The 26,595-nt window shown below is 41.9% G+C and overlaps 2 protein-coding genes and 1 long non-coding RNA gene across 20 annotated transcripts in view; 2 read left to right on the top strand and 1 right to left on the bottom strand.

Annotated features, from left to right (window-relative positions):
• USP54 (ubiquitin specific peptidase 54) overlaps positions 1-8,031 on the top strand; it is a 125,234-nt gene extending 117,203 nt beyond the window's left edge. For 14 of the 15 annotated variants that reach the window (XM_072628123.1, XM_072628122.1, XM_072628128.1 and 11 more), the window contains 4 exons: positions 1,457-1,575; positions 1,791-1,928; positions 5,274-5,460; positions 6,590-8,031. In XM_072628123.1, coding sequence (XP_072484224.1) covers positions 1,457-1,575; positions 1,791-1,928; positions 5,274-5,460; positions 6,590-7,152 — 1,007 coding nt within the window. In that variant the 3' untranslated portion in view covers positions 7,153-8,031. The remainder of the gene's footprint in view (positions 1-1,456; positions 1,576-1,790; positions 1,929-5,273; positions 5,461-6,589) is intronic. The other variant, XM_072628137.1, reaches the window with a different exon arrangement.
• LOC140517179 (uncharacterized) lies at positions 1,926-15,724 on the bottom strand. The gene is made up of 3 exons (XR_011971504.1): positions 15,086-15,724; positions 9,954-10,082; positions 1,926-4,337 (listed from the first exon to the last, which is right to left on the bottom strand). It is a non-coding gene; the product is annotated as an uncharacterized lncRNA (long non-coding RNA).
• A 55-nt stretch (positions 15,725-15,779) lies between these two features.
• Positions 15,780-26,595, top strand: part of PPP3CB (protein phosphatase 3 catalytic subunit beta) — a 52,783-nt gene continuing 41,967 nt past the window's right edge. For 2 of the 4 annotated variants that reach the window (XM_072628183.1, XM_072628185.1), the window contains exons 1-2: positions 15,780-15,947; positions 24,761-24,961. In XM_072628183.1, the coding sequence (XP_072484284.1) occupies positions 15,878-15,947; positions 24,761-24,961 (271 nt within the window). In that variant the 5' untranslated portion in view covers positions 15,780-15,877. The remainder of the gene's footprint in view (positions 15,948-24,760; positions 24,962-26,595) is intronic. The other 2 variants (XM_072628182.1, XM_072628184.1) reach the window with 2 other exon arrangements.

Genomic DNA, 26,595 nt, shown 5'->3' on the forward strand with positions numbered 1-26,595 from the left:
CTCTGATTATAGGTCATTGCAAGTTGCTGTTAAAACTGTTTCTAACTAAAAAGAAAGAAAAAATTCTTTGCCTTGTGTTAATAAAATGCTAATCAAAAATGTGAATCAAAACCTGAAATTAGCTGTACCAAGTCCCAAACTGAGCTTAATTTCTTTATTCAATGGCAAATTGAACTGAAATTTGTATGGTTATGTGGGTTTTTAGAAACCATATCAAAACACAACTGAATCTATTTATTTTCTAAAATTATTGAATCAGACCACCACTAGATCCTTTTTTAATCCCTCACCATAGTATGCAGGTAACCCTGGGTTCTTGAAGTTGTATACTAACAAAACACAAACTCTGATGAGTTTTAGGAGTCTAGAAAGGCTTTTCCTAAGGTCCTGGTAACAGACTTACTCATCTATGGCCTAAGAACCACCTAAACTGAATTTGGACACTTGGATCACCAGGTTGGCCCCAGGAAGATGAAACACTAAAATAACCTCTGCCAAGTTTTCCTTTGGCAGGCATGTGGACAGTCTGTAATAGTGGAAGGAGTTCCACCTCTGCCTAACTCACCAATCCTTGAAATGTTAATGTATCAAAATCTCCTCTGAACCAAATCAGTTTTTCATTTGAATAGTGCCTGGTAAGATCTGAATGCACAAGTGCTGAAAGGACGTAGAATAAAGTAAGCAGGTAGCCTTGATTAACCAAGGAAATGATCTCTGTAGGTAGGACCAACCTGTCCTTCAGTCAGTAAATGGGTGAGCGTAATCCTCAGGGAATTCCTGGTTCTCTTGTCTGGTTTGTCTTATCAGAAAGCCTTTACGAAGTGCTCAACTACATATGGATGCTTAATGTTTTAAGAACTATTCAATAAGCATTACAATTAACTTCATTCATCAGGCATTTGTTAAGCACTCACTATGTACCTAGCATCGTACTTGACTCTGGGAGAGATACTGATTGAGGAGTAAGACAGTCTAGGCATAAATACTGTTTGAGAGCAAGTTGATGACTAGGCCCCACTGCTTAACAGCAAAGATAATGCACACTCACTACCATGCTAGGCAGATCAAGGATCCCCAGGGAAGAGGCCAGGTTTCTTTTGCCACCATAGATTCTCCAAAGAACCACCATGTCAGACAAATTTCACAAGTGAATGTTACAAACATACACTTGTGCCTAAAGACTCTGACAGAAACTGGGCATGTTTCCAAAAATCAGATGAGCTGATGAGGCTGTTGGTAAGGGATCTATGTGGGAGAATGTGCAGCTGTCCAGAGATTGTTACACAAGGCCCTTTGGTTTAGGGTGGGGACCCTTGCTACTTGTAGAAAGGTTATCCATGTTCTTAGCCCTCTTCCTGCCTCCACTTCCCAATGTTATCAGTCAGGATTGCCAGGCTCAAAGTTCGGGCCCTCCAGGAAGGGGGTGTTCCATTTATGTCTATATTTCCTTTCCCAGGCTCCATAAACCTTGTGGAGAGGAGACTACACTCAGCCCCTGGCTTTGATCTCTCACAGATGCCAGCAATAGAAATGGAACACAGACTCCACAGGGCAAACATGGTACCTGCCTCTCAGGTAGTAATCTTGGCAAGATTATTTGGTAGCAAGGACACTGGGCATAGGTTGATAGAGGTTTTGAGGATGTCAGGGCTAGGGGGTTTAGCATAGACATGGAGATAACAGATAAGGAGAGATGAACAGAAAAGACTGAATGCTTGAATGAGTTTCTTGGGGTCCTTATGAGATTTAGGTGTGTCAGTTATCTGTTTATTCCATGACTCTCTCTGAAGGCTACATCTTGCCGAGGCTCGCTGAAGGAGGATGAAGGAGAGCTGTACAGTGCAGAGAATTTCCGACGCATTTCACGCAGTCTCAGTGGCAGTGTTGTCTCGGGAAGGGAGGAACCCCCCATGTCTTCTCACAGTTTTGTAAGTCACATGAAAGACAAATTTACCCAGAATACAACCACTAAGTGCTCAAGAGGAAGTTCAGGGATAGGGTAAACAAAAACTAACCTTTGTATTCCATGGGAAGTATTCATTGGACTTCTGATCTGTATTAAGGTGAGTAGGCAGTGCCCACTATCCACATTTGACTTATGTTAGTGATCACTCTTGACAGCAGTGCATTCAGGAAGAACCTGATGGTGAGAGGTGTTCTTCCCTAGAGTAGTTTGATCATTTTCTTCTGGAGGAATTTGCTTTAGAACCTTTAGGATGAAGGATATAAAAATGGCCTGAATTTGAGGGAAGCAGGGACTGGCAAATAACTCCAATATCTTTGCCAAGAAAACCCCATGGACAGGTTCCAACAGCAAAAGGGGCTGCTGGGTTCCCTTCCACAGAACCTCACCTTTTGGCCAAGGAAAGGAGAGGAGATGAAGTCAGGGTAGCTGTCACTGATTCAAATTACATTTGATTTCCAGCTGAGAAGAGTCACCGTAAGAGAAATTTCATTCACTACCTCAAATTTACCACATGCCAGCAACGTACAATGCACAAGTACCAAGGATACAGTGAGAAAACACTGTTTCCTCCCCACTAGGAGCTCACAGTCTCTCTACTGGAATACAATATTTAAACAGATTAAATAATTAAAATATAATTAGAGAAAAGAGAGAGTACTCAAAACAGCTTCTTATAGATGATGCCTGAGCTGAGCCTCAAAAGAAGCCCAGGCTCCATGAAGGTGGCACGAGAAGCCATACCAGGCTGGGAGACAGCCAGTGCCATGGCAATGAGACAGAGATGACAGGGCCAGTTTCCCTGGAACAAAAAATCCCATGAAGGATTGTGAAATTGAGGAGGCTCTCTGGCCAGACTGGGGAGGGTTTCATGCTGCTGGAGGAGCATGTAGAAGCTTCCTTGAAGCTTCCATAGAATATTCCCAGCTTGAGCTCTGCTGGGCTGGGAATGGGTGAACCCTAGCCAGCTGTAATCCCTACACTTCTCAGGGAGTACATGAAGGGAGCTTGAGGACCCCCACATGCTGAGCCAGAGCAGTAGACACTTGACCACAGCTACATTCACTATCCGAGACATCCAACATTAGTCCACTCAGAAGCTCCGTGGGGGCTCTGCTTTATTCTTCTGTGGTGATGAGAAACCTTATTCACCATTTCCTAAGCCTCTCTGAGGACATTCTCATTTTCATCAGAAAGGGGTTAACAACTATTTTTTTCTAACATTCTCTCAAGTATACTGTAAGCTCAAGTTAAATTCAGAGACTAGAGTTGTCCTAGTAGCATTAACTTCCCAGAATCCCTTTGGACTCTGTGGTCTTGTAGGACTTTGCTGGGTTTTGGTTCAGAGATTTGGTTCCTCTCTCTTTACGAAATAATCGCTCATGTAGGTGACATCTAACCCAGAGGAAAATCATGGTTTCTCCCAACTTTGCCCCCAGGTCTCCAACTCTCCATGATTATACCCTTGAGAGGGGTTAGGGCTGGGGAATGGATGAGAAATGTTTTTGGGAGAAAAATATTTTTTGAGACTTTTTCCAGAAAATGGATAAAGCGCGTTATTTTCATGGCTAAGTATAAAGTGGACTGATGGGGGTAGGGGAGGGAGTGTGTGGAGCTGTGGAACATCTCCTTAAGAGAAGATGGGCTGGGTCCTTGGTCTGTAGAACTACTTTTTATCTCTCAGGTGTATTCATTGAAGGGGACTTGACTCTCTGTCTCATGTTCTTTACCTTTTTGAATGGAGTTTTGAAACCTGCTAAGAAGCTAGACACATTGAGATAAGGGTGAAGTGTACACTAAAGGCCTTGTAGCCTTTTCTGTTTCCAACAGGGGCATTATCATCCTTCTGGATATGTAACCTTAGAGTCTTTCATCTCCCTTCACCAGACAAAACCAATCAGTTGCTAACACTTCTCATTATAGTACCTTTTAACTGATCTTCCTGTCTCTCTCTCCTTTCCAATATATCCATCATGTAGCTGCCTGAGTAATCTTCCTAAGACATTGATAGGATCAGATCACTTACTGTGCACAAAAACCTTCAGTGGTTGCCCATTGTTTATGAAGTAATTCAGGATTACCATCTCCGGAATTCAGTGTTCTCCAAAATCTGGTTCAGATCCACCCACTCAGGCTTATCTCATGCAGCTTTCCTTCATCCAACAATTAAACATTTAAGCACCTGCCCAGACACTTTGTTAGGTGATAGGGGATACAGAAACAAGATAGAACAAACTCTACTCTTATAGAACTTATTCTAATGTTATCATTACCATAAAAACACCTTTGTTAAATTCTTCTCTATACCTGGCACTCTTCTGGACACCATACAAAACTGAAAAAAGGCCCTTCCCTCCAGGAATGTTCAGTCAATCTAGAGAGAACAAAGATGGGAAAAAATGCAGTGAATGTCCACCTCACTGGCTAAGATGTTGAACAGCTGCACAAACAGAGATTTGGAGCATTGGCATTATAAACATGTCCATGTGAAGTACCTTGTTTGAGGAAAAAGGGATGAGCAGCTAGCAGTGGGGGAGCTCTATGCCAGGCTCTGTGCTCTGCGTTAAGGATACAAATACATGTATTTTTACATCTGACCAAACTGGGTTCCTTTCCATAACTCATGCTCATCCTTCCCACTCCTATCTCTGTGATGCCTGGGAGGGAGTGGGCTTCCTCCCTCCCTTCCCCCAGACAGATGCAGCTGCTTTCATGACACCATCACTGAGCCACCCTCTGCCACATCTCCCTTCACACTTTGTCTCGATGTCTCCTTTGTGGGTGTCTCCCTCTGAAGGAATTGTAGAAAATTTACACCCGACAGAGTTGCTGTAGGAGACCTCTGTGCAGGGACAGGTGGCTTCTGAGATCCCATCCAACTGGGAGACTCAGACTTATCCTTGAGATCCCCTGGTCTCTCCCCCTCATTACAGATGGGAACTATTAACTGTCTAGCCTACTGGCCTATAATCACAAGAAGAATTCTTGCATCTAGCTCTTTGTGAGTTTGTCCCTGCCCTCCTGTCTATTAGGTTATCAGCTCCAGGAGAGAAACACATGTGTTTATGATTCTGTACTGAATTAAAGAGCAGATCTGAAGCTTGGTGTCTTTAGGGTATAGTGATCAGGCCCACAGGGGTGACTAGATAGGCTGGAGACCCTTCAAGAATTCTTTCTGTTTCAGTTTCCTCTCTCTATTCCTAGCCCCTTACTTTCCCTTACTGTGTTTTCCCAATCACACCCTGCTGTGTTAATCCTTATTTCTATGTTTTTTCTTTCTTTTTTTTTTTTTGTCTCATTTCATTATAAGGAAACTTCAAACGTGAGGAAAAAGCCTTTGGAAACCAGGCACCGTTGTTCCAGCTCCTCTTCCCTCTCTGTCACCCATGACCCTCCTGTGTTCCTCCCCAATCCCCAGGTCCTCCCTCCCCAGCCACAGCTCCTGCCCCCTGATGTCCTGATGCCCACCATGGCAGGGGAGCCCCATAGACCCCCAGGTAAATCTCGGGTCCCAGAGTCTGTGCAAGGAATAGCTATTCTTCTGGGGGCCTTTCTGAGCTGGCTACGTTGGAATTGTGAGGTGGGAATGAAATTTGGGGTGTGGGCTCCTTTTTTGAGATTAAGTATCAAAGCGAGAATTGTGGTTAGATCATTTCTGGGCCAGAGGAAAGAACTGGGGATAGGATTGTGTGAAGGGTAGAAAGCACAGAGGAAATTTAAGTTTCTCAGAGCTGCTGCTTTTTCTCTCTACCCTGGTCAAGATTTGACTAATGTGAAAGATTAGATGACACCAGTAAATATGCCATCAGCTTTGCCCACAAGGATTATGACTACTTTAAATTATGCTTCATCTATGTGGGCAAGTGGCCCCTCTGGGGTCCCTGGCCTAGCCTCTAAGATCGGGGTCTAAACCCCTCCCTTAGGTCTTCTACTGGCCTAGATGAGCTCCTTTAATTAGGGCAGGTCAAACTTTTGGATGACCAAAAAGGATTCACGAGTAGTCTGCAGGGATCAGACAGTTTGAACTGTCTTAAGCATAGCTCAATCAATCATAAATCAAGGGATTATGAAGATGCTTGTACCATCAAGTATGGGCCTTCTGTGGGCAACTCTAGCCTCTAATCCCTAGAATCAATCCCTATTGTTTTCTCAGCAAGATCCCCACATTATTCTACTTCCCTGGACTCTATCTCCAGCCTCAGGGCCTCTCCATGTCCTGAGGCCATGTGGTATAGCTTGAGGAGATATATGGAGAGGGAAACCTCACAAAGCTGTCTTTGGTATTTATGTAGTGGAAAACTGGGCTCTTCATATGGGAAAACACATTAATCCAAGTGCTTAGCTGCTTCTACCAGCATGGAGGAATCAGCATGTACTAAGTGCTTCCTGAATACAGAGCCCATGCCATTAAATGAAATGGAGGAAGGAAAGGGCACTTTATTATCTTCAAGATGTCTAACAAAATAGATATACCATATGGGATAAAGACCAAAAAAAAAAAAAACCTTCATGGGAAACAAAATGACGAGCATGAGGGTTAGGGATGGTCATGTGGGAAGGAAGAAATAGATTGAGCCTACAAGGAAGGTACTCAGTCATTGTGATTTTTTTTTTTAATTTTTTTAGGAACTTCAAGGAGTATCCAACAGCTTCTGGTTATGTGTGACAGGGGTGAAGCTTCCCAAGGGGCCAAATACATAGGGGGAACCCTGAACTACAAGAGCCTCCCATGCCCTTCAAGAGCTGATTTCTCCTGGAGCCTGTTGCCAGAGACCAACCAGCATTCTAAGACCAGAGCCTCAGTGACTTCAGGGCTCTGGCCACAGCTGACCAACACTGCCACACTGCCAGACAGAAGCCAGGGACTCCAGGGTCCACAAGCCCAGTCGTGGGGGAGACTCTTTCATTCACACTCCCACTCTCCCATTGCCTGCCATCCATCACCATTGCCCAGCACTCTTTCTATGTCCCTGGAGATAACGCAGAATTCCAGCCTTATACCTAGTTCCTCCCGGGGCCCTGGACCCAGAAGAGTGGACATACCCCCTGATGATGACTGGAGGAAGAACACTTATGCCTCTCAACCTGGACATAGGAGAACAGGAGGAAATGGGCTTCTATTTGCCACCTCAGATGTCCATCGAAGGGGGTTGCCCTGGGCCACAGCCCCACAGCACAGTGGGTGGTGAGGGGCTTCTTTACTCTTCCTGGCTTATTCTTTTCTCTCACATTAATGTGCTATGTCAGAGCTGGTGACCAATACTGCTGTCATGGCTGCACTAGGGTCATTTCAGTATAGGCCTCTGTGTCCTCGGTGATTCTGGAATCTCAAGAGACACTTGGCTGATGGAATCCCAGCTTAAATTCTCCTTGAAAAAATGGGCAGCTGCTTTAGGATGGGGGTGCTGCCAAAGGATAATTTTAACTTAATCGTAGCCTTAGAGCCACTCAGAATTTAAAAGGTCAATCCATGAAATGTCCCTGATCAGCATCTCAAGGTCATCTACCTGATTTTGTCCCCAAATCTCCTTGCCCCTATCCCCTGCTGCAGTCCCATTCTCTGCTCCCTGCCAATGTTCATGTTCTCTTTGGTTCCGTAGGCCTCCTCTTTTCCCTTGTAGATCTCCCTTCCCTTCCCACAACCCTCTCACCCCCCTCACTACTTCCTTTCCTACCTCCACCCCCCATCCCCAATTCCTCTAGACACATATGGTTGTATAAGTTTCTATCCTTGTATTGTGTCTGGCCAAGACCTGAAGGGAGCCCAGCTGGTCAAGGAGTCTACCCTCTGAGACTCTTCTCCCTCCCATACATGTACATTCCCACTCCTCCACACTTCTCACAGTGGACAGTATGGATAGAGCTGCCAGCACATACACATATACCCTTGCCTTCCTACAAATACACTCACCAAGTCAAGCACACTAACCCCACTTCCAAGCAGCAGATCCATTACTGCCACTCACTCACTTACCATTGTAAACACTCAGAATAAGTTGAAGTATTTTAGGGCCAAACATAACTGTTTTTGTAAAGTATTTTTGAATAAATCTGAGAGTTCTATTTAACATCTTGGCTGCATATCCTTTTCACTAGCAAATTTTCATTTTTTTCAGAGGGATCCTGGGCAATCAAGAGCTCCCACTTAACATGAGGCTGGTTCTACCAATGGGAGACAGCCTATCTGGTGGTGAGGGTATGAAAAAAATCCACATGTGAAAGGAGATTGGAAATAAGAGGAGTATGGGGGCATGAGAAAGTTCAAGGAATCAAAGAATCTCAGAGTTTGAAGGGATCACAGTAGTCCTCTAGTCCAATTCATAACAAAAAATTCCCTAACAGGGAGATGTCAATCCCTACATTGACATACATTATCTCCTGAGGCAATTCATGCCACTTCTGGAGAGCTTCAATTGTTAGGAAACTTTTCTTAATCTCAATACTCAATTGGCGTCTTGGCAATTTTTACCCATTACTCTTATTTATACCCATTGGGGTCAAGCAGAAAAATTATTTCTCTCCTAAGTGACAGCCCTTCAAACATTTGAAGATCTCTATGGTGTCTGTCCTGTGCATCCTTTCTCTAAACATCCCTAGTTCCTTCAGGTCATCTTCATATAGCATGAACTTGAAGTCCTTGGCCACATTCTCCTTTCCCTTTTCCCAGTGTCCATCCTTAAATGTGCCCCAAACTGCTCATAATATTCTGATCAAGGCAGAGCAGATCAGGATTCTTGCTAATCATACCTCTCAATGCCACTTAAAATTGCATTTGCTTTCTTGTCTGCTATATCATATTGATGTGTTGAGCTTACAGATCTTTTTCAAACTCTAGTCTAGCCATGTCTCCACAATGTCATACTAGCTAAATTCATCTTTTGAAGCTTGATGTTTGTTCCTGTTTCATCTTATGTGACCTGGCCCTTTGTTCTAGCCTGTAAAGATCATTTTGAATCCTGACTTAGGCAGGGTGTTCAATTTCCCTCCCAACTTTGTGTCATTTGCAGATTAGATAAGTGTTTCTTCTATACCTTAGTCCAAGTCATTGAAGATAATGTTAAAAACAGAGCCAAGCGAAGCCAAGATTCCTGAGGAGCTCCGTTGAGACTTCCTTCCTAGTTGACATCAAAGCATTAATGAGTACTTTTGGGGGCTAGCTCTTCACCTAGTTTCAAATCCAGCTAATTATACTATCCTGTAGCACACACCTCTCATCTTTTCCACAAAAATTGCATGAAAGACTAGTACATGATTTGCTAAAATATGTGTAATCTCCATAGCACAGTCCTGACATAAATTTGATGAAACCATGCTGGCTCTGTGAGCACTGATTCATTTTCTAACTACTCACTGTCATTTCAAAATACGTTCAAGAATTTTTTCTAGAAATTCGTATTAAACTCATTGCTTCTAGCTTTTAAATTTCATTCTCTTCTCTTCTTTGATAATAAGTACATTTGCCCTTCTACAATCCTGTGGCACTTTCCCCATTCTTGATCTTACAAAGATCAGAAGTGGCTTAATCACATGTAAGTATCCAATGTAGTTATATGAGCCATGTGACTTGAACTCATCAAAGGGTTGCAGTCTTACTCTCTTAAGTTTAAACTCTTAAGGTTAAGTTGGGTATCAGTTCCCTTTTAGCTGCAGTCTTCTTTTCCAGTCCAAAGATCATCTTGGTGGAGAAAAAAAAAAAGGCAGCTCTGCCTTCTCTGTCATCTGTTCTTGACACACACACACACACACAGACAGACAGACACACACACACACACACACACACACACACACACACACACACCACCCTTTTTGTTGTCCTTAGCTAACTGCCACTCAGTCTGATTACTCCTGACGCTTTTCTTATAGAGTTATGGTCATTGATACTCTTACATTTCTTTTGTCCATGAATCAACCAATCAACAATTAGCACTTACTGTGTGCCAGGCCCTGGATGTACAAATACAAAGCATGAAATAATCATTACACTAAGTACCTTATCTGCCTTTGGTTGGGTTCTGTGTTGGTCTCTTCAGACAACTCTCTTCTTTCTTGCTCACTAGAATTGTTTCCTCCTGTGTCTTCAGAATTTCATTCTTAAGAGCTTCCCATCCTTCTGAGATGGCTTATCACCACCATATAAAAAAAAAAAAACTTCATGTATTATTGTCCCTGTTTTCAGGAGGACCTAGTCTGAGACAAATACTGACTTCCAGCTATTTAGAATATTAAAATTTGTTCAGTCATTTTTCAGTCTTGCCCAACTCTTCATGACCTCATTTAGGGTTTTCCTGGCAAAGAAACTGGAGTGGTTTGCATTTCCTTCTCCAATTCATTTTACAGATGAAGAAACTGAGGCAAACAGGGTAAAGTGACTTGCCTAGGGTCACAGAGCTAGTAAGTGTCTAAGGCCAGATTTGAACTTGAGAAGATGAGTCTTCCTGACTCTAGGCCTAGCACTCTCTGCACTACACCACCAAGCTGCCCTTCAGAATATTAAAATATGCAACAATAAAATAGCTTACATTTATTAAGCACTTACTTACCATGTGCCAGGCATTGTGCTAAGGACTGTGGTTACACAGGCAAAAACGCAGGTAACTAAGGTTACAAAGGCAAAAACCAGTCCCTCAAGGAGCTCATGATTTAATGGGGGAGACAATACACAAATAAGGAGCAACTAGAATAAATTGAAAGTAGTCTCAGATCCAATGTCTCTGGGTCATATGGTATGTGCAGGGGAGAAATTGTATGAAGACTGGAAAGGTAGTAGGGGGCTAGGTTATGCAGATCTTTGAAAGTCAAAAAGGATTTTTATATTTAATCTTGGAAGTAACAAAGAGCCACTGGAATTTATTGAGTATGGGGGTGCAATTTGGCCAGATATGTGTTTAAGGAAAATCATTTTGACAGCTGAGTGGAGTATGGACTGGAGTGGAGAGAGACTTCAGGTTGTTGCAATAGTCCAGATATAAGGTGACAAAGGCCTAGACCAGTTTGGTGACATTGTCAGAGGAAAGAGGAGGTGTATATTTTAGGACATATGACTATATAGGCGGCATTATAGAGAGTGAGGAGTTGAAGATGATACCTCAGAAGCCTAAGAAATTGAGGTGATGGTGGTTTCCTCAACAGGAAGAGAAGTTTGGAAAGAGAGAAGGGTTTGAGGGAAGAGATGAGTTCAGTTTTGGACATGTTGAGTTTAAAATGTATACAGCACATTCAGTTTGAGATGTCTAATAGGCATTTGTAGATGCAAGGCCTAGAGGGTGGGAGAGAGGATAGGGTTGGATAAGTAGATCTGAAAATTATCTGCATGGAGATGATTGCTGAAACCATAGAGTTGATGAGATCAAGTGAAAAAGTATAGAGGGAGAAGAAAAGGGTGCAGGACAGAGCCTTGGGGGACCTCCATGTTTAACAGGCATGATCCCACAAAGGATCAGACAGGTAAGAGGAGAACCAGGAGACAGGGGTACCACAAAAATGTGGAGAGAAGAGAATATTAAAGAGAGGGACCTACAGTGTCAAATGCTTCTGAGAGTTCTAGATGGATGAGGACTGAGAAAAGGCCGTTAGACTTGACAAGAGATCATTGGTAGCTTGAGAGAGGTCAGCTTCAGATGAATAATGAAGGCAAAATCCTTGTAGAATTAAGAGAGGGTGAGGCACACTGCTCTAGATTAGCCACAAAAGGAGGAGAGATATAGGATGATAGCTACTGAGGATGGAGAGATCGAGTGAGGGTTTTTTTTGGATGAGGGAGACAAATGTTTGCATGTTTGTGGGAAATACTGCTCAAAGACCTAAGGAAAGCAGTCAGAAGAGAGAAACATGAAGCCTGGGACAGGATGAAGTGTTTGTCCATCAATTAAGTAACAATCTCTACATTTTTTCATTAAATCTTCTTGAACTAGATTCTGCCCCACCACCCTTTTATGGCAGCTTCAGCTAAAGGCACTGACTATTTTGCCTAATAGATAACATTGGTCTTGGAGTCAGGAGACAGACGTTCAAGTCCCAGTTCCAATTCTTAATAGAGGAGAGCCTGTTTTGTCATCTGTCAAACAGGTATAATACTTACACTAGCTGCTTTACAGGGTTGGTATGAGGAAAGAATTTTTCAAATGTTAAAGCACAAAATATTTTGACTCTACATTGTTACTCTTCTCTCATGTCCCTTGTTACTTTGTCCTACTGAAGATTTTGCCCTGCCAAAATCCAGCCTTGGATTACTCCCTCTCTTTTTACCTCTTCCATTCATCTACTTCATCATAATTTTGGTGTCTTTAGTCATTTTTCTGTCATGTCCAACTCCTCATGATCCCATGTGGGGCTTTCTTGGCAAAGATATTGGAGTAGCTTACCATTTTCTTCTCCAGCTCATTTTATAGATGAGGAAACTAAGGCAAAGATGGTTAAGTGACTTGCCTAGGGTCACACAGCTAGTAATCTGTCTGAGGCCAGATTTGAACACAAGAAGATGAGTCCTCCTGACTCCAGGTTCAGCACTCTATCCACTTTGCCAGCTTGCTGCCCATTTACCTGCTACTATAGGAAACTGGAGGAATTCAGAAAGCAGGCTGACTAGGTTCACTACAAATGCATATAATAAACTCAACAGGGCCTTGGCTGCATTAAGGCAACCCTTCTATATTTCCCTAATTGATTCACTATCCCACTCACTCACCCTAGGAGTTTCTCCAAAACATTTCATGCCTTTTCAAACCTCCCATGGCTCCCCTCCTTTCCTCTCAACAACTGAGAACCATATTTCACTGGAAAAAAAAGGTATCTGCTGAGAACTCCCTCTTTTCCTTTCATCTTCAATTCACATCACTCAGATGCATTTTGCCTCTATCTTTTCTTCATCCCATTTTGTCAACATAGACCGAACTTCATGCACGAGTAATGTCACTGAGATCCATCTCCAGATTTCCCTCTCAATTATCCCTTCTCCCTCTCTTCAATTGATCTGTCTACAGAGAAACAGTCCAAAGCTTCCACACTCCCTCCCTAGCTCCTGACCCCCCATAATATTGATAGTAAGCAAAAATTAAGAGCAAATGGCTAGTGTTCCCAAAAAACTGAGATTTGGGCATGAGAAAAGCCAAACCCTCCACACCATTCTTTTTTACATCCCTTAGAAGTGGTGATGGATAAAGGCCAATATCTCCCCTAAAATCACTTAACACATTTCCTGGGGTCAAGACCGACTTATGAAAGTCTTTATTATTCCCCCTTCCTTACTCTAAATTAGAAAGTGAGTTTGGTCTTTATCATTCCTATTAGACTTTGGACCCCTGTCCTCTACAAAACAACTCCTGGCCTTAGATTCTAGCACACTGATGAAATACCCTTATCTGAGACTCAGTATAGTGTATTAAGAGTGCTAGTTAGCAGAGATCTGTGTTCTAATTCTGCCTCCTGGACTTACTATCTGGGAGAGGAGGTGTGGCAGAAAAACCCCCCAATGAATTTGTGGTCAGAAGATCTAGGTTTGAATTCCAGTTCTGCTAAGTACTACTGTGCAATCTTGGAGTCTACTTTACGTCTACCCACTTTTGTTTCATAAAATAGTAACAATACCTGTGCATAAAGTCCTTGCCAAAAAAAACATAATTAAAAGTTCTATTTTTCAAAATTATTAGTAGGGATTTAGCATCACGAGCAGCTGCTGACCCATTTTTCATGTGAAAATGTGTACTTTTGTCCAGTATTAGGTATAGATGGAGTATCCACTATGAATTTACTATGTGCTGTTGGAATCCTGTTAATTGATTCTGAAATCTTTTCTTCATTCGTTTCAAAGGGCTCCCAAGATGCTATGAAACAAAGCTAGGCAAAAAACACAAAGGGATTCCAAGGAATTCACTGACCTTACAAGGCTCTACCACAGGTTGGGCACAAATAGTCCATTTGAACTTTTGGAGTGGAGATGTCTCTAAATTTGCAAATCTCACATTTGTTTTGAGCTACTGCAATTCTGCTTTGCCTATAGACTACAGCACCTTCTTTGATTCCAGCATGCCATGTTGGGCAGTTCTGTGCCAGAGTCTCCCATGGCATTTGAACAACACATGACAGGCCCATCATAGTTGTGTACTCTGCAGTAGAGTTTGAATGCTTGGCAGTTCACCTCAAGAAAGGACCTCAGTGTCTGGTACCTTATCCTGCCAGGTGATCTTCAGAATCTTCCTAAGACAATTCAAATGGAAGTGATTCAGTTTCCTGGCATGGCGCTGGTAGACTGCCCAGGTTTCACAAGCATACAACAATGAGGTCAGCTCAATGATTCTATAGACCTTCAGTTTGGTAGGTAATCTAATACATCTTTTCCTTCAAAGTTTCCTAAATACTGAGGTAGCTCTGGCAGTGAACACAAGCATCAACCTCATCATCTATGTGTACATCCTTGCAAAGTATACTATCAAGGTGTGTGAATTTGCCCACAACATTCAAAATTTCTGTTTGCTGTCAGTGATAGTACCATGTATGGATGGTGTAGTGCTGGCTAGTGGAGAATCTCCTTTGCTTGGTGTTACTTGTCAGACTAAAATTAGCACAAGCAGCAGAGTCTATTCATATACTCTGTTGCCTCTCAGCCTCAGAGGCTGCATTGAGTGAACAATCATCTGCAAACAAAAAGTCTAGCACCAACTCTCCCTCCATTTTCTGTCTTGGCTTGTAGCTTTTTCAGGCTAAATAATTTACTATCAATACCATAGTTTGTCTTCATTGAAGGCATCTGACAACGTCCAATGAAAATACTGTGCTAAAAAGCAAAGGAAAAAGCACTGTTTCACTTCACTGGGAAAGCTCAAGAGCATTCTCCATCATCCAGAATCCATATAAACATGCTGGAAGGTAATATTAGAAGGAAGCCACTAGCAACAGTGCCCTCTCTCCTCCAGTCTGAACAGCTGAAACACTTTCCTAAAGCCTGACTGTCTTTGCAGTTACTAGAGTTAGAGCTACCAAAATAAGCAAGCAAACAACAACCCCCCCCCCCCCCCCAAAACCAATAGAATTAGGTTTAAAGATCTGCACTTGGAATCAAGGACTCAGTTCACAGACACTTGTTAACAATGTATCTCTCTTCACCTTCCTCTGCTACAGTTTCCTCACCTGTACAATGCGGAGAATAGCCCTTCCCTCCGTTCATAAAGCACGGCAGACCTCCAAAGCGCTACGCTCGTGCTAGCTATTATTCACACTTACAGCCAGAATCCCAATAGTTCAGCTCTTTAGAGCCGGAAATCCTTTTATAGGCATTTTCATTTGTTTTTATTTTTTTCCAAAAGAATCTTTGGAGATCTAGTAAACTAGTATCTACTAAATTGCTTGCGTCAGCTCAGCTTTCTGCTCACCACGTGCCGGCCATTGTACTAATCGTAGAGGACAAAGAAAAAAAAAGAAAGAAAAGGGCCAAAAGGAGGCCCTGCCCTCAACAGGCTTCCAGTCTAATAGGAAGATGAGGCGCTCACAGCTCTGGCCAGGACAGGCCAGCAAAACCCCGCAGGGCCAAGGCACTGAGCATTAGGGAGCCAGAGAGGTGGACAGGGGTTCCGGCTTTAGCGGGGTACCCCTTCCGCACCCGTCTCTCTCCCCCTCTCTTTTTCCTTCCCCTCTGTGCTTTCGGGAGGCTCCGCTGTCGGCAGGAACTTCATCCCGACCCCTCACCTCGGGACTGGCCTCATTTTTTTCTTTTCCCCTGCGGTAGGTAATTTTGCTTCGGTCCCTCGAATGCGCCCAGCCCCCGCCCACGCCCGCGCGGTGCACGCCGGTCGATCCCAGCCGCGCTGGGAGGAGAGAGGCTCCGCCATGTTCCCCGGCGGCGCTGCCGCTTGGCCCTGCTAGCCGCCGCCCCCGCCCCCGACCCCGCCCGGCCCCCCAGCTGTGCAGAGCCCCGGGCCGAGCATGGCCGCCCCGGAGCCGGCGCGGACGCCGCCGCCGCCGCCCCCGCCCGGGGCAGACCGCGTAGTGAAAGGTGAGAGGCTGAGGAAGCGCCGGGAGCGGGGCCAAGGAGGAGGAAGGAGGCGTCTGGCCGCCTCCGGGGAGCGAGCGGGTCCGGAAGGGCGGGTGACTGACTGGCGCGGGAGGGGGTGGTCGACTCGAGGCCGGAGGCCCTAGTGCCCCCCAGGCAGGCCCAGCTCCCGGCTGGAGCCCTCCCCCCTCCCGCCCCGGCCCCTCACTGCGGCCTGTCAGGCCCATGTTGGGGTGGCACGGGAGCCGAGGGGGGTCACGCAGGGTCCTCTCGGGGTGTGAGCACGGCCGGGGCCTAGCGGGGGGCAGTGGGAACGGGCACTAGCGCCGAGGGGGAGCTGTCAGGGGTAAAAAGAGACAGGCACAGCGCTGTCAGTGGAGCCTCACTTGGTGAGGGGCCAGAAGGGGATCCCCAGGGCTTGGTCAGCAAAGGCCCAGAGCTGGAAAAGTTATCCTGATGCCCTACGGGGTGGAGGTGGGGGCGGGGGCGGCGATGATTTTTTCCCCATGTATGTTTCCAAACCTCCATGGGAATGTCAACTTCAAAGATGCTATGTGGGGGGGGGGGAGGGGGTTTGTGCTGGAGGTGGGGAAATGGGATTATTTCCCTGCCTTCATCTGTGTGGTGCAGCCATGCCAGTAAACTACCAGCATCTTATAATTGTCTGAATTGATTTGGTTACTTTGTTTCTTTGTCTTTTGAAAGGTAGATAACACAGTATTTCATTTTCTGCTATGTAAAATGCTGAGTGTAAGACCCGGCCGGGGTTTCAAATCTGAACAAATATTGTCTACTTGAAATCCTTAATTAAAAAAAAAAATTTCCCTTTGTTTAGTTGGATTTCAGAACCCCAAATTTTGTCTCTGGGTACCTGTTTTCCAAGTGTAACTCTGAGGGGGATAATGCTTGTGTTTATGTCGAGAATGTCAGAGGATAACATTGTAGCCAGACCATCCCCCTGATTTGGTGAGATGCCGGGAGGGGTCCTCAAAGCCCAATCATCAAAGGGTGGAAAAGTTAGAAGGAGCTGTTGAAGTCCTTTATGGAGTTAGTAACCCTGAGATTCTGAAGAGGATAATTCCTCCTGTCTTCTGGGTAGTTAAGGCTTTCACCTGCAGGAAAACAGTGCCCTGACCCAGATAGAGTCTTTTAAGGCCCGTTTAAATTCAGGTACTACTCTCTTTTCAGACTCAACTAGTGATTTTGGTTTATTTCTGCAATACACCTAGGAAGAAGCATACATCTCTAGGGTTTTACAAGGTGAGGCTATGTGAGTTACTGCATAATTTTCTGTCTGCCTGCTCACTGTAGTCTCTAGGCACTCTGACAGGGATATTAGATTAGGGTAGTTACATTCCTGCAGCCTGAATTTGTGCTTTCCTTAGGCTTGTGAACCCACCCTTTCTTTGTATGTATAGTGGTGCTTTCTTTTTTCTACTTATATCATCGCAGTCAGACTCATTAAGGTTTATTAGCGTAGCTGAGATAATTCTTTTTGTAGTTTGTGTTCTTTCTCCTCACATTGAAATGAAAAGTGTGGTTGACATGGAGCAGAGGACATTTGGATTAAGAACATAGGAAATGAATATTTACTTCTGCAAGGAATTTCATTGTTTGCCCCCAATGAGTGCTAGATCTTAGTTGCTCATCTGTGTCCCTTCTGTGACCGTGACAACTGTCATTTTTTCACGTTATCTCAGATATTTAGGGTGCTTGGTTTAAAGCAGATGTTCAAGAGTGATACTGGTTAACGCTCTTTGTGTTGTGCTTATTGAACCTATTGAACATCCTCACTTTACCACAGTTCACTGAGGATTTCAGCCATATAAATAAGTTCAGAAAAGCTTTAAGATTTTTCATCCTCACCTTTTCTTTATATCCTTAATAATTATGTCATCATGATATATTTGATGGTAGGGAGTAGCAAAGCTAAGAAGAAGAGTTTAAAATTTCATTTACATTCCTACTTTCCATTTATAACCATATTTCTTTTAGACTTAAGATATGTGCTGTTTTTGACAGCTGGAGAAAATAATATCAAACGAACTAGAACATCATCGCTTTCTTTTTCTAACTTGCCATGTCATCTAACTCAAGAACATTCTTTTAAAATCTTTTTTTCTGTATTATGTATACTATTTTTAAATGTACACCATATCTTTTCAACATTTCTGCGAGTTCTTTTGTTTGTTTTTACAAGTTCTGATTTTAGACTTAATGTCATGGTCATTTGATAATTGAAAATGTACATCGTGATTAATATACTCTAATTGAGAAATCATTGGAAAATAGTTAATCCAGATATCCTCACTAATAGAGTTACTATGTTGATTAGTACTACAAAATGTAGATCTCCTTATCAGTAGGGAATGTTTCATTCTCTGTATTTGTATTTTTAATGCCTAGCACACAGTGCTTGACACACAGAAGGCAGTTAATAAATACTTGTTGCTTGGCCTTTAATGTTCAGAATCAGGAGGACTGTATTTGGTTGTGCAGTTTTTGAAAGTTACAGCAATCACTGTATGTTAATACTAGATATGCAAGAAAGAAAAATATTTGACATGAAGTATAAAAGCATGGGATTCTACTGTGAAACAGGTACAGCTGAAAAGAATGTCACCTATGTACTTTGTGGTGATTTCATGCAGCTGATAGTGGGTTATTCCCTCTGACCTTTCTGTCCCTGGCTAATTAAAGCAGATGCGGCACTGATCCCATTAAGGAAAGCTTAAGCTGCTTGCTAAGATCAAATTCAGCTTTCTATAGAAAACTAATGTGGACCAATTGGGTGCAAATATATATCTTCTCAAACAGTTCTGTTAAATAATTGCCTCTTCCTATGCTGAAGAAACTGGAAAAGTTTCTTTTAAGAACAAAGATAAGACCAGCTCTTTATAGTGAGGGGTGCGTGTGCACTAGGGCCTGAATGCATTTCTGCTTTACATTTTGCCATACCATTTTTGATTGGGTGTTTCAAACAGAAGATGTTATATTTATCTTTTTATTCCCCTGTATCCCCAACAAAACACTAGGAAAGTGTTGGGTTTTATCCTGATTATCTAGTATTTGTTCTGTCTACTCTCTGCCTCCTAGGCAGGGACACACAGATTCATGAAGTTGAAATGTGTTTCTTTCTAGAGGTTATTTAGTCCATCCTGTCACTAAATAGGATTTCTCCCTCATCTTGAGGCTCTTAGCTAGATTATTGGGACTTGAGTTTGAGTCCTGATGCTGTCTTTATTCTCTCCATAATCTAAGACAAGTCTCTTAATCTCTCTGTCAGTTTCCTTATCTGTCAAATGTGAGTGAGAATAAGGGAGTAGGAGTACTTCACAAAGTTGTGAATATGTATCATTTTTGTGATATTTCTATCAATTACCTATAATTTAAGTTCTTTGACCATGTTTAGTGACTGAACTGGAAGTGAATGGTTATGGAACTTCTATATCTGTTTTATCCCAATCTTAATGAGTAATGGCAGTAAACTGACATCATAACCTCACTTTTCATTTCATTTTCTACTTGCCATGGTGATGGCCTAAGTTTTATTTTCTCTGAATTTTCAGAATTAGGACTATCTTTTCTGTCCAGTCCATTCTGATTTGGCCCACTACAAATTTATGGTATTTAATTTCTACTTGATCTTCACTGAAACAAAACAAGTATCCTTGATTGATTCCACTTGACTCCAACAAATTGCTCCCGCTGTCATCCTCATTCTCTCTTATTTTCAGCCTCTGCCCATTTACTGTCTCCTCTTCTGCCTACAGATACAACCACATCTCCCCTCCATCCTTAAAAAAAAATCTCCACTTGTTCTATATCTCTCCTCCTTTTCATGGCTAAATTCTTTGAGAAAGTCAGCTACAGTTGGGGTTTCTACTTCCTCTCACCCTCTGCAACCTGGCTTCTGACCTGATCATTGAACTAAAACTGCATTCTTCAAAGTTAACAGTGATCTTCCATTGACGAAGTCTAATGACTTTTACTTATTCCTAATCCTCCTTGATCTACAGCATTTGACATGTTTACTTTTCTTCTAGATGTTCTTTCATCTCTTATGATTTTTGAGACACTTGTCTGAATTCTCCTGCTATTTGTCTTAACTGGTCCCCAGTCTCTTTTATTGATTCTTTAGTTATTTCATGTTCCCTAACTGCAGATATCTGCCTCTTATTTTTTCACTCTATTATCTCTGTGTTCATGATCCATACATGTAGGCACCTGTCCTCACCATCCATATGTCCTGTCTAGCCTCTCTACTGCACTGCAGTCCAACTACTTCTTAGACATTTCGAACCGGGTGTCCCATAAGTATCTCAAACTCAACAAGTCCAAAAATAGATCTCACTTTCCTTTTGAAAGGAACTCAATTCCCTTCTTTTGTTTGAACTTTGGTATGGCTATACAGAGCACCACCAACCATGCTCCCGGTCACCCGGAACTCCTCACTCTCACTCCATATATCCAGTCTGTTGCCAGATCTTTTTCCCCCACCTTCATGACATCTCCCATATTTCCCCACTTAGGAGACACAAGCCTAATTTAAGACCTCATCACCTCTTTTTCTGTTTCCTCCAGGATAAAAGGTAAACTTCTCTATTTGACATTTAAAGCTCTTCATAACCTGGCCCCTCTTTACACCTTGCTCCCAGCCATGAGCTCTCTATACTCTACAACTCTGCTTAAATCCTATTTTCACCAGGTAGGAAAGGACACCATTCCCAGTCTCCCTAGTTTTTAATACCTCCAGACCCTTGCAGATCACTTTTATAAGCCTTTTATATAGCTTGTGTACGTACTTCAATGTTTATGTTATCTCCTCACTTGGAATACTTCTCAAGAGCAGGATTTTGGAGACTACATTGCTTAGCACAGTGCCTGACATGACAGATGCTTGTTGACTGACTTTGACTACAAGTATGCATTGTTTTTTTAAACTTATTTGCATATGAAGGATCCTTTCATTCTTTTGGTGTCTGTAGCCGGATGCATTTTTTATGATGTTGAAGTCACTTAGCAGGCTTCTCCCATGCTCTTATCTTTTACTAAGATTGTTTATTTTCATATGGGCTGACAGGTGCCTAAGCTCACATTACTAAAGTTAGTTACACAGCTTCATTTAGGTGCATCTTTCTGAATCACTTTTAAATGTTAATTTTCATTTCAGAATCCATTTTTGATCCTGATTTTTAAAAATCTGAAATAAACCTTAGAAAGGACCCCATTGAAGTATTAACCCAGTTAAAATAAGTCCTAAGTACCATGTGTCTTAGCCAAAGTTAAAGCACCAGAGAATGTATGTGAAAAATAAAAAGGGAGAGAACACTTTGGTGAAGATGCCAAGGAGATATAGCTGTTAAGTAGAGAGGGAAGATCTTCAGGTTCTCCATCTATTGACGAAATTGACCAGAGCTTTAAGGAGGAGTCTCATTATGTGAAACTTTGATTTACTAAATGAGACCAATACTTGTATTTGTTTTTTTATTAATTTCAGAACCTCGTTTCATTATAAAGATATACATAGGAATTAGATATGTAATAATTGTTAGTATGCCTAGATTCACATTCACTAAAGATGCAGTTAGCTGAAGCTAATTGGATATTTGTTTATGATTTATGCAATTAACTTTGTAATATTAATCAATGAGCAGTTTTTATTGAGCTTCTACTGTGTGCAAAAGATAGTAATTGGCACTAACAGGGGATAACAAACTATAAGATTGCTCCTATCCCCAGGGAGCTTATTTTATCTACTTAAGTATTCAAGGCATAAATACAATGACTTAAATGGCGCAAGAGATCTCCCAAGCATAGGATTAATTGTCAAATAAGAGGAATAGAAAAGAGTTCAGAGGAGATAGAAATCATTCCAGGGTTTTGTGCTTAAAAGATTTTTGTAGAGAATTTGGAACTTGAACTAGGCTTTGAAGGATGGGTAGAATTTGGATAGGTGAAGAGGAGGGGCAGGAACAGTATGGAAAAAGATAGTTGGAAAAGTAATTTAAGTTCTAGGGAATAATAGTTCAGCATTTTTCTTGGAGCGAAGTCTTATATTTGGGAATAGTAGGTGATAAGACTTGAAGGGTAGTTTGGAGCTCATCAGATTTTCCTTTGAATGTTAGACTAAAGAGTTTGGATTTTATGGTTTAGGTATTGTGGAACACTTTTTGAGTGGGGAATCGACAGAATTAGTGATTTAGGGAAATTATTTAGGTAAATAGTTTTGTGGATGCATCAGAGAGGAGATGAGAAGCAAGGAGACCAATTACATCATAGTAGACAGAGTGTTCAGAAGGGCCTGAATAAAGGTTGTGGGTAGCTATGAAAGTGGAAAGGAAGAAATGGATGCAAGGAACATTACAAAAGGAACTAGGATTTTGTGATGGGATGAATATGGGATGGGAGGGAGGTGTAAAAGGTGATGAGAAATACCTGTGGCTTTCTTTGTTAAGGTTCCAGTTGTGTTGTTAAAAGTCCTATTTTGAACAGAATACAACCTCAGTAGATCTTGTGTTTTGGTTGTTATTGAATATTCATGAGGTGATCAGCTTCCTGAATCGAAACTAGATCTATTCTCTTAGCTTGATGACAACATTGAATCCCATTTAAGTTTGAGAAACTTATAATTTGGAGATGTGTGACCTTTTTTATTAACATTTCAAGCAAATATTTTATTAATATTTCTATCAAATGTTAACATTTCTAATTAAAAGCGGTTTTTGTTTAAGAATCATTTCATTTTAAACTTGTATATTCTAATGCATTTGAAAATTTCAGATCTAAGTATTTTGCTTAATTTTTAGTTTAGAAAAATGATTTGCAACAGTTTTTATTTTGTTAAAATTGAGCTAAATTGCATATAGAGAGAACAAAATGTATTTCCTTGGGCCTTGTTCCAGTTCCTGTCAGCAATAATGGGAATACATGTGTTTGCAGTGAAAAGAAAATAAGTAGCTCCAAGGTTTCTGTCTTGATGAATCTCATAAGGAAAAACTAGAGGGATTGGTGATTCCAAATTATTTTAGAGATGGTTAGCATCTCTGTCATTTCATCTTGCATTTTTAAAAGGATTGTGTTCCACGTATGTTTTTTCGAAGTCAGAGAAAGTGTTTTGTTTTTTTTTTTAAATTTTTCAGCAGCTAATCATATCCCATTTTTCACTTCCACCCCCTTACCCGTTTTTGTAACTGTTCTTATTTGGTCCCATCTACTTTGAGGTGATTCTCTTTTGAACACAATATTCATCCTAAATTAATTTTTAAAACCATTTTTGTATTATAGAATCTTTTCTAAATATTCTCGATAGTACCAAATGTACCTGAGTCCTTTTAATTAGCCCCAAAATAAAAGACCTTTGAGCAGCAAAAATAGATGTCACAATACATTTCACTTTGCTCTTAGAATAGCTTGATTATCTGGTTTCTCTGAGGGGACATAGACAAGTAAGTAGAAGTTCAAGTGAGAGCGGAAATAGAAAAATTGTAAAAAGTAGACAAAAGAACTTAAGCATAATAATCAGGACCCATTTATTAATGGAACAAAGGGCCCTATATAATTAGTTTAATTGAACATTTTAGACATCGTGTGCTTATTATGTGTTTATCATTGAGTACTGGGGGGAAAAGAAACAGTTCTTACCCTCGAAGACCTTATATTTTACTAAAGTCAAGATAATTTGAGGAATGAGAGGAAAGTTACAACTGGGAGATAGTGGAACAGCTTGATGTAAGAGGTAGAACCTGTTCTGAGCCTGGAAGGAAGCTAGAAATCTTAAGAAGGGGAAGAAGAAAGTCCAAAAAGTGCAGTCTACCATACAGTAGCCTAGGCTAGAGATTCTCAAACTGAGATTCTTTAAGAGGTTAAGTCTGGAAAGTCAAAAGTATTTTCATCATAATACTAACATGTTATTTGCCTGATAGGCCTCCTTTATTTATTTATTTATTTTGAAATGTTCAACAGGTGGTTTGTGATTTCATATTGACATTTGGTGCTGATATTCAAGAGAAAGGTTGGGGCTAATACAGACCTGGCAGTTATGTGCACAGAAATGATAATTAAACCTCTGGGAGTTTTTGAGCTCACCAAAAGAGTATATAGAGAGAAGAGGGTTCAGGACAGAACCTTGGGGGTACACTCACTGTCAGGAAGTGTGGTTATGATAATGATAATCTAGTAAAAGTGACTGAAGATAATTCGAAGGAGAATCAGGGGAGAAGAGTGTAATAAAAGCTGAGGAAGAAGAGAGTGTCCAGGAGGGAGTGGGGAGTAGTCCATAGCACCAAAATCTACAGAGAAGTCAAATAGAATGAGGACTAAGAAAAAGCTGTTTTGGTTGAGTGGAGTTGGAAGCTATATCATACGGGGTTGAAAAGTTAGTGGTAACTGAGAAAGTAGAAGCAGCAAGTAGAGATCACTACAGTATACCTGGGAAATCAAGCAAGCAAACGCTTACTAAACCTTTTTATGTGTCAGGTGCTGTCCTTGCTACTGGAGATACAGTGACAAAGAGGAATGGTTTTTGTCTTCAAAGAGCGTGCGTTTCTATTAGGGAAACAAGTCTTATGCATGAAGGTTGAGTCAAATGATTTTTTTTTTTAAAGACTGCAAGAGACCTAGGTATCTCTCTAGTTATCTGAAGGGAATGCTTGGGGAAGGCAGAGTTCCGAGAGGAGAGAATGATATCAAAAGCACAACCTGAAGGCTTCGCCTTGGCAAGAAGGACCACTTCTTGGCTATAGGAATAACGGAGGGTATTAGTAGCAATGTCGCTGGTAGTGATGTTATGTTTTCACTCTTTTAAAAAATTACAGCTGTTCCTTTCCCCCCAACACACCGCTTAACATCTGAAGAAGTATTTGATATGGATGGGATACCAAGGGTTGATGTTTTAAAGAATCACTTGGTAAAAGAAGGCCGGGTTGATGAAGAAATTGCACTTAGAATTATTAATGAGGGTGCTGCCATCCTTCGGAGAGAGAAAACCATGATAGAAGTAGAAGCTCCAATTACAGGTAATGGTACTATTTTCAACTTTAATTTTTTAAGGCCAAATATTTGATTTGAATTTAGTGAGGTTTTCATCTTAAATAACATTTTGTTTTACATTGACATTGTAATTAATTTTTTCTGGAAAACTGGCATAAAATTTAAGGAAATAATGCAAAGTAGAGGTTATAGTCTCAAGTACATGCCTTTTATCAAACTCATTTTTTTTTGCAGTCATAGACTGTATATATTTATACTTCAGTTTTCAGGGAGTGTGGTATAACTAAATCTGGAGTCAGAGGCCGTGGTTTCTAAACATGTCTTCCATTTATCATTAAGCAGCAAACTGTGTGCCAGACATTGTCGTAGAGGTACGAGTACCAAGAATGAAATTCTCTGTTTACAATGAGCACACATGCTAGTGGGGAAGACGCCAAGTACTACATAAATGTACACAGCATGAAGTGCATGAAGGGAAGGGAGTCTGTACGGCTCTTACTCTGTGCCAGGCCCTTTTTACGGGTGATCTCTCATTTGAGCCTTAACAGCAGCCTTCAAAAGCAGGTGCTGCTATTATCCCCATTTCACAATTGAGGAAACTGAGGCAGCCAGAGGCTGAGTGATTTGCCCAGTGTCACACGCTGGGGCTGGATATCCAAAGCCGGATTTGAAGTCAGGTCTTCCTGACTCCATGCCTAGTACTTTATCCACTGTGCGATATGTCAAGGGAGTTAAACAGAAGAGAATTTGGGAAAGAGGGCTTTAGCAGTGAGGGGCACCAGAAAAGGCTTCCTGTAGCAGATGCTAATTGAGCTATATCTTAAAGCAGAAAGAAACTCAGAAGTAGAGAGGCAAAGCAGGAGAGCATTCCAGGCATGGGGGACTGAGAGCTCAAAGGCACTCAGATAGGAGGTGGAGTTTTGTGAGTGAGGAACCAGTTTGTCAGGCTGGAAGAGTGTAGTATGGGTGTCATATCTCATGAGGCAGGAACACAGGGTGATGAAGGGCTTTAGAGGCCACACAGAGAAGTTCCTATTTTGTCCTCGAAGAAATAGGAAGCCCTTGGAGTGGTGGCATGAGGAGCTTCATAGCCAGATGGGCACAGAAGGAAATTGCTTTGGTAGCAGGTGCAGGATGGACAAGAGTGGGGAGAGATTTGAAAAGGGAAGGTCAAGGAGGAGGAAGTAGCAGTGATCTAGGTGGGAAATGATGAGGCTATGTGAGTGGAGAGGGGACTGGTTTCAGAGATGCTACAGAGGTAGAAATGGCAAGGTTTGACAGCTAATTAGAGGGAGAGAGTGAGGAGCTGAGTGAGGGTCACACCTTGATTATGAACCTGATCCAGGAGTGATTTACACAGTTTTTTAGGTAAGTAATAAGTCACAGAGCTGGAATTGGAACCTAAAACCATTGCTCTTTCTGTTACACCTTCTGTCCCCCTGCTGCCCCCCCCACTAGAAGATAATTTTAATTTCTCTGTTTTGTTTTTACCTCAAAAGCAGAGCTTGTCTTTGTTTTCCTTAAGAGGAGCTTCCCAGGAAGTACATGATACATTGAGGTGGACAGTTCTGTGACTCCCTACAAGCCTCATGGAGTAACTCTGTGTTTCTGTTAACTGGTTTCCGTATGTTGAATCTGTGAACAGGTGACGACAGCTACC

Source organism: Notamacropus eugenii, chromosome 1, assembly GCF_028372415.1.
Source record: "Notamacropus eugenii isolate mMacEug1 chromosome 1, mMacEug1.pri_v2, whole genome shotgun sequence".
Classification (NCBI taxonomy): Eukaryota; Metazoa; Chordata; class Mammalia; order Diprotodontia; family Macropodidae; genus Notamacropus; species Notamacropus eugenii.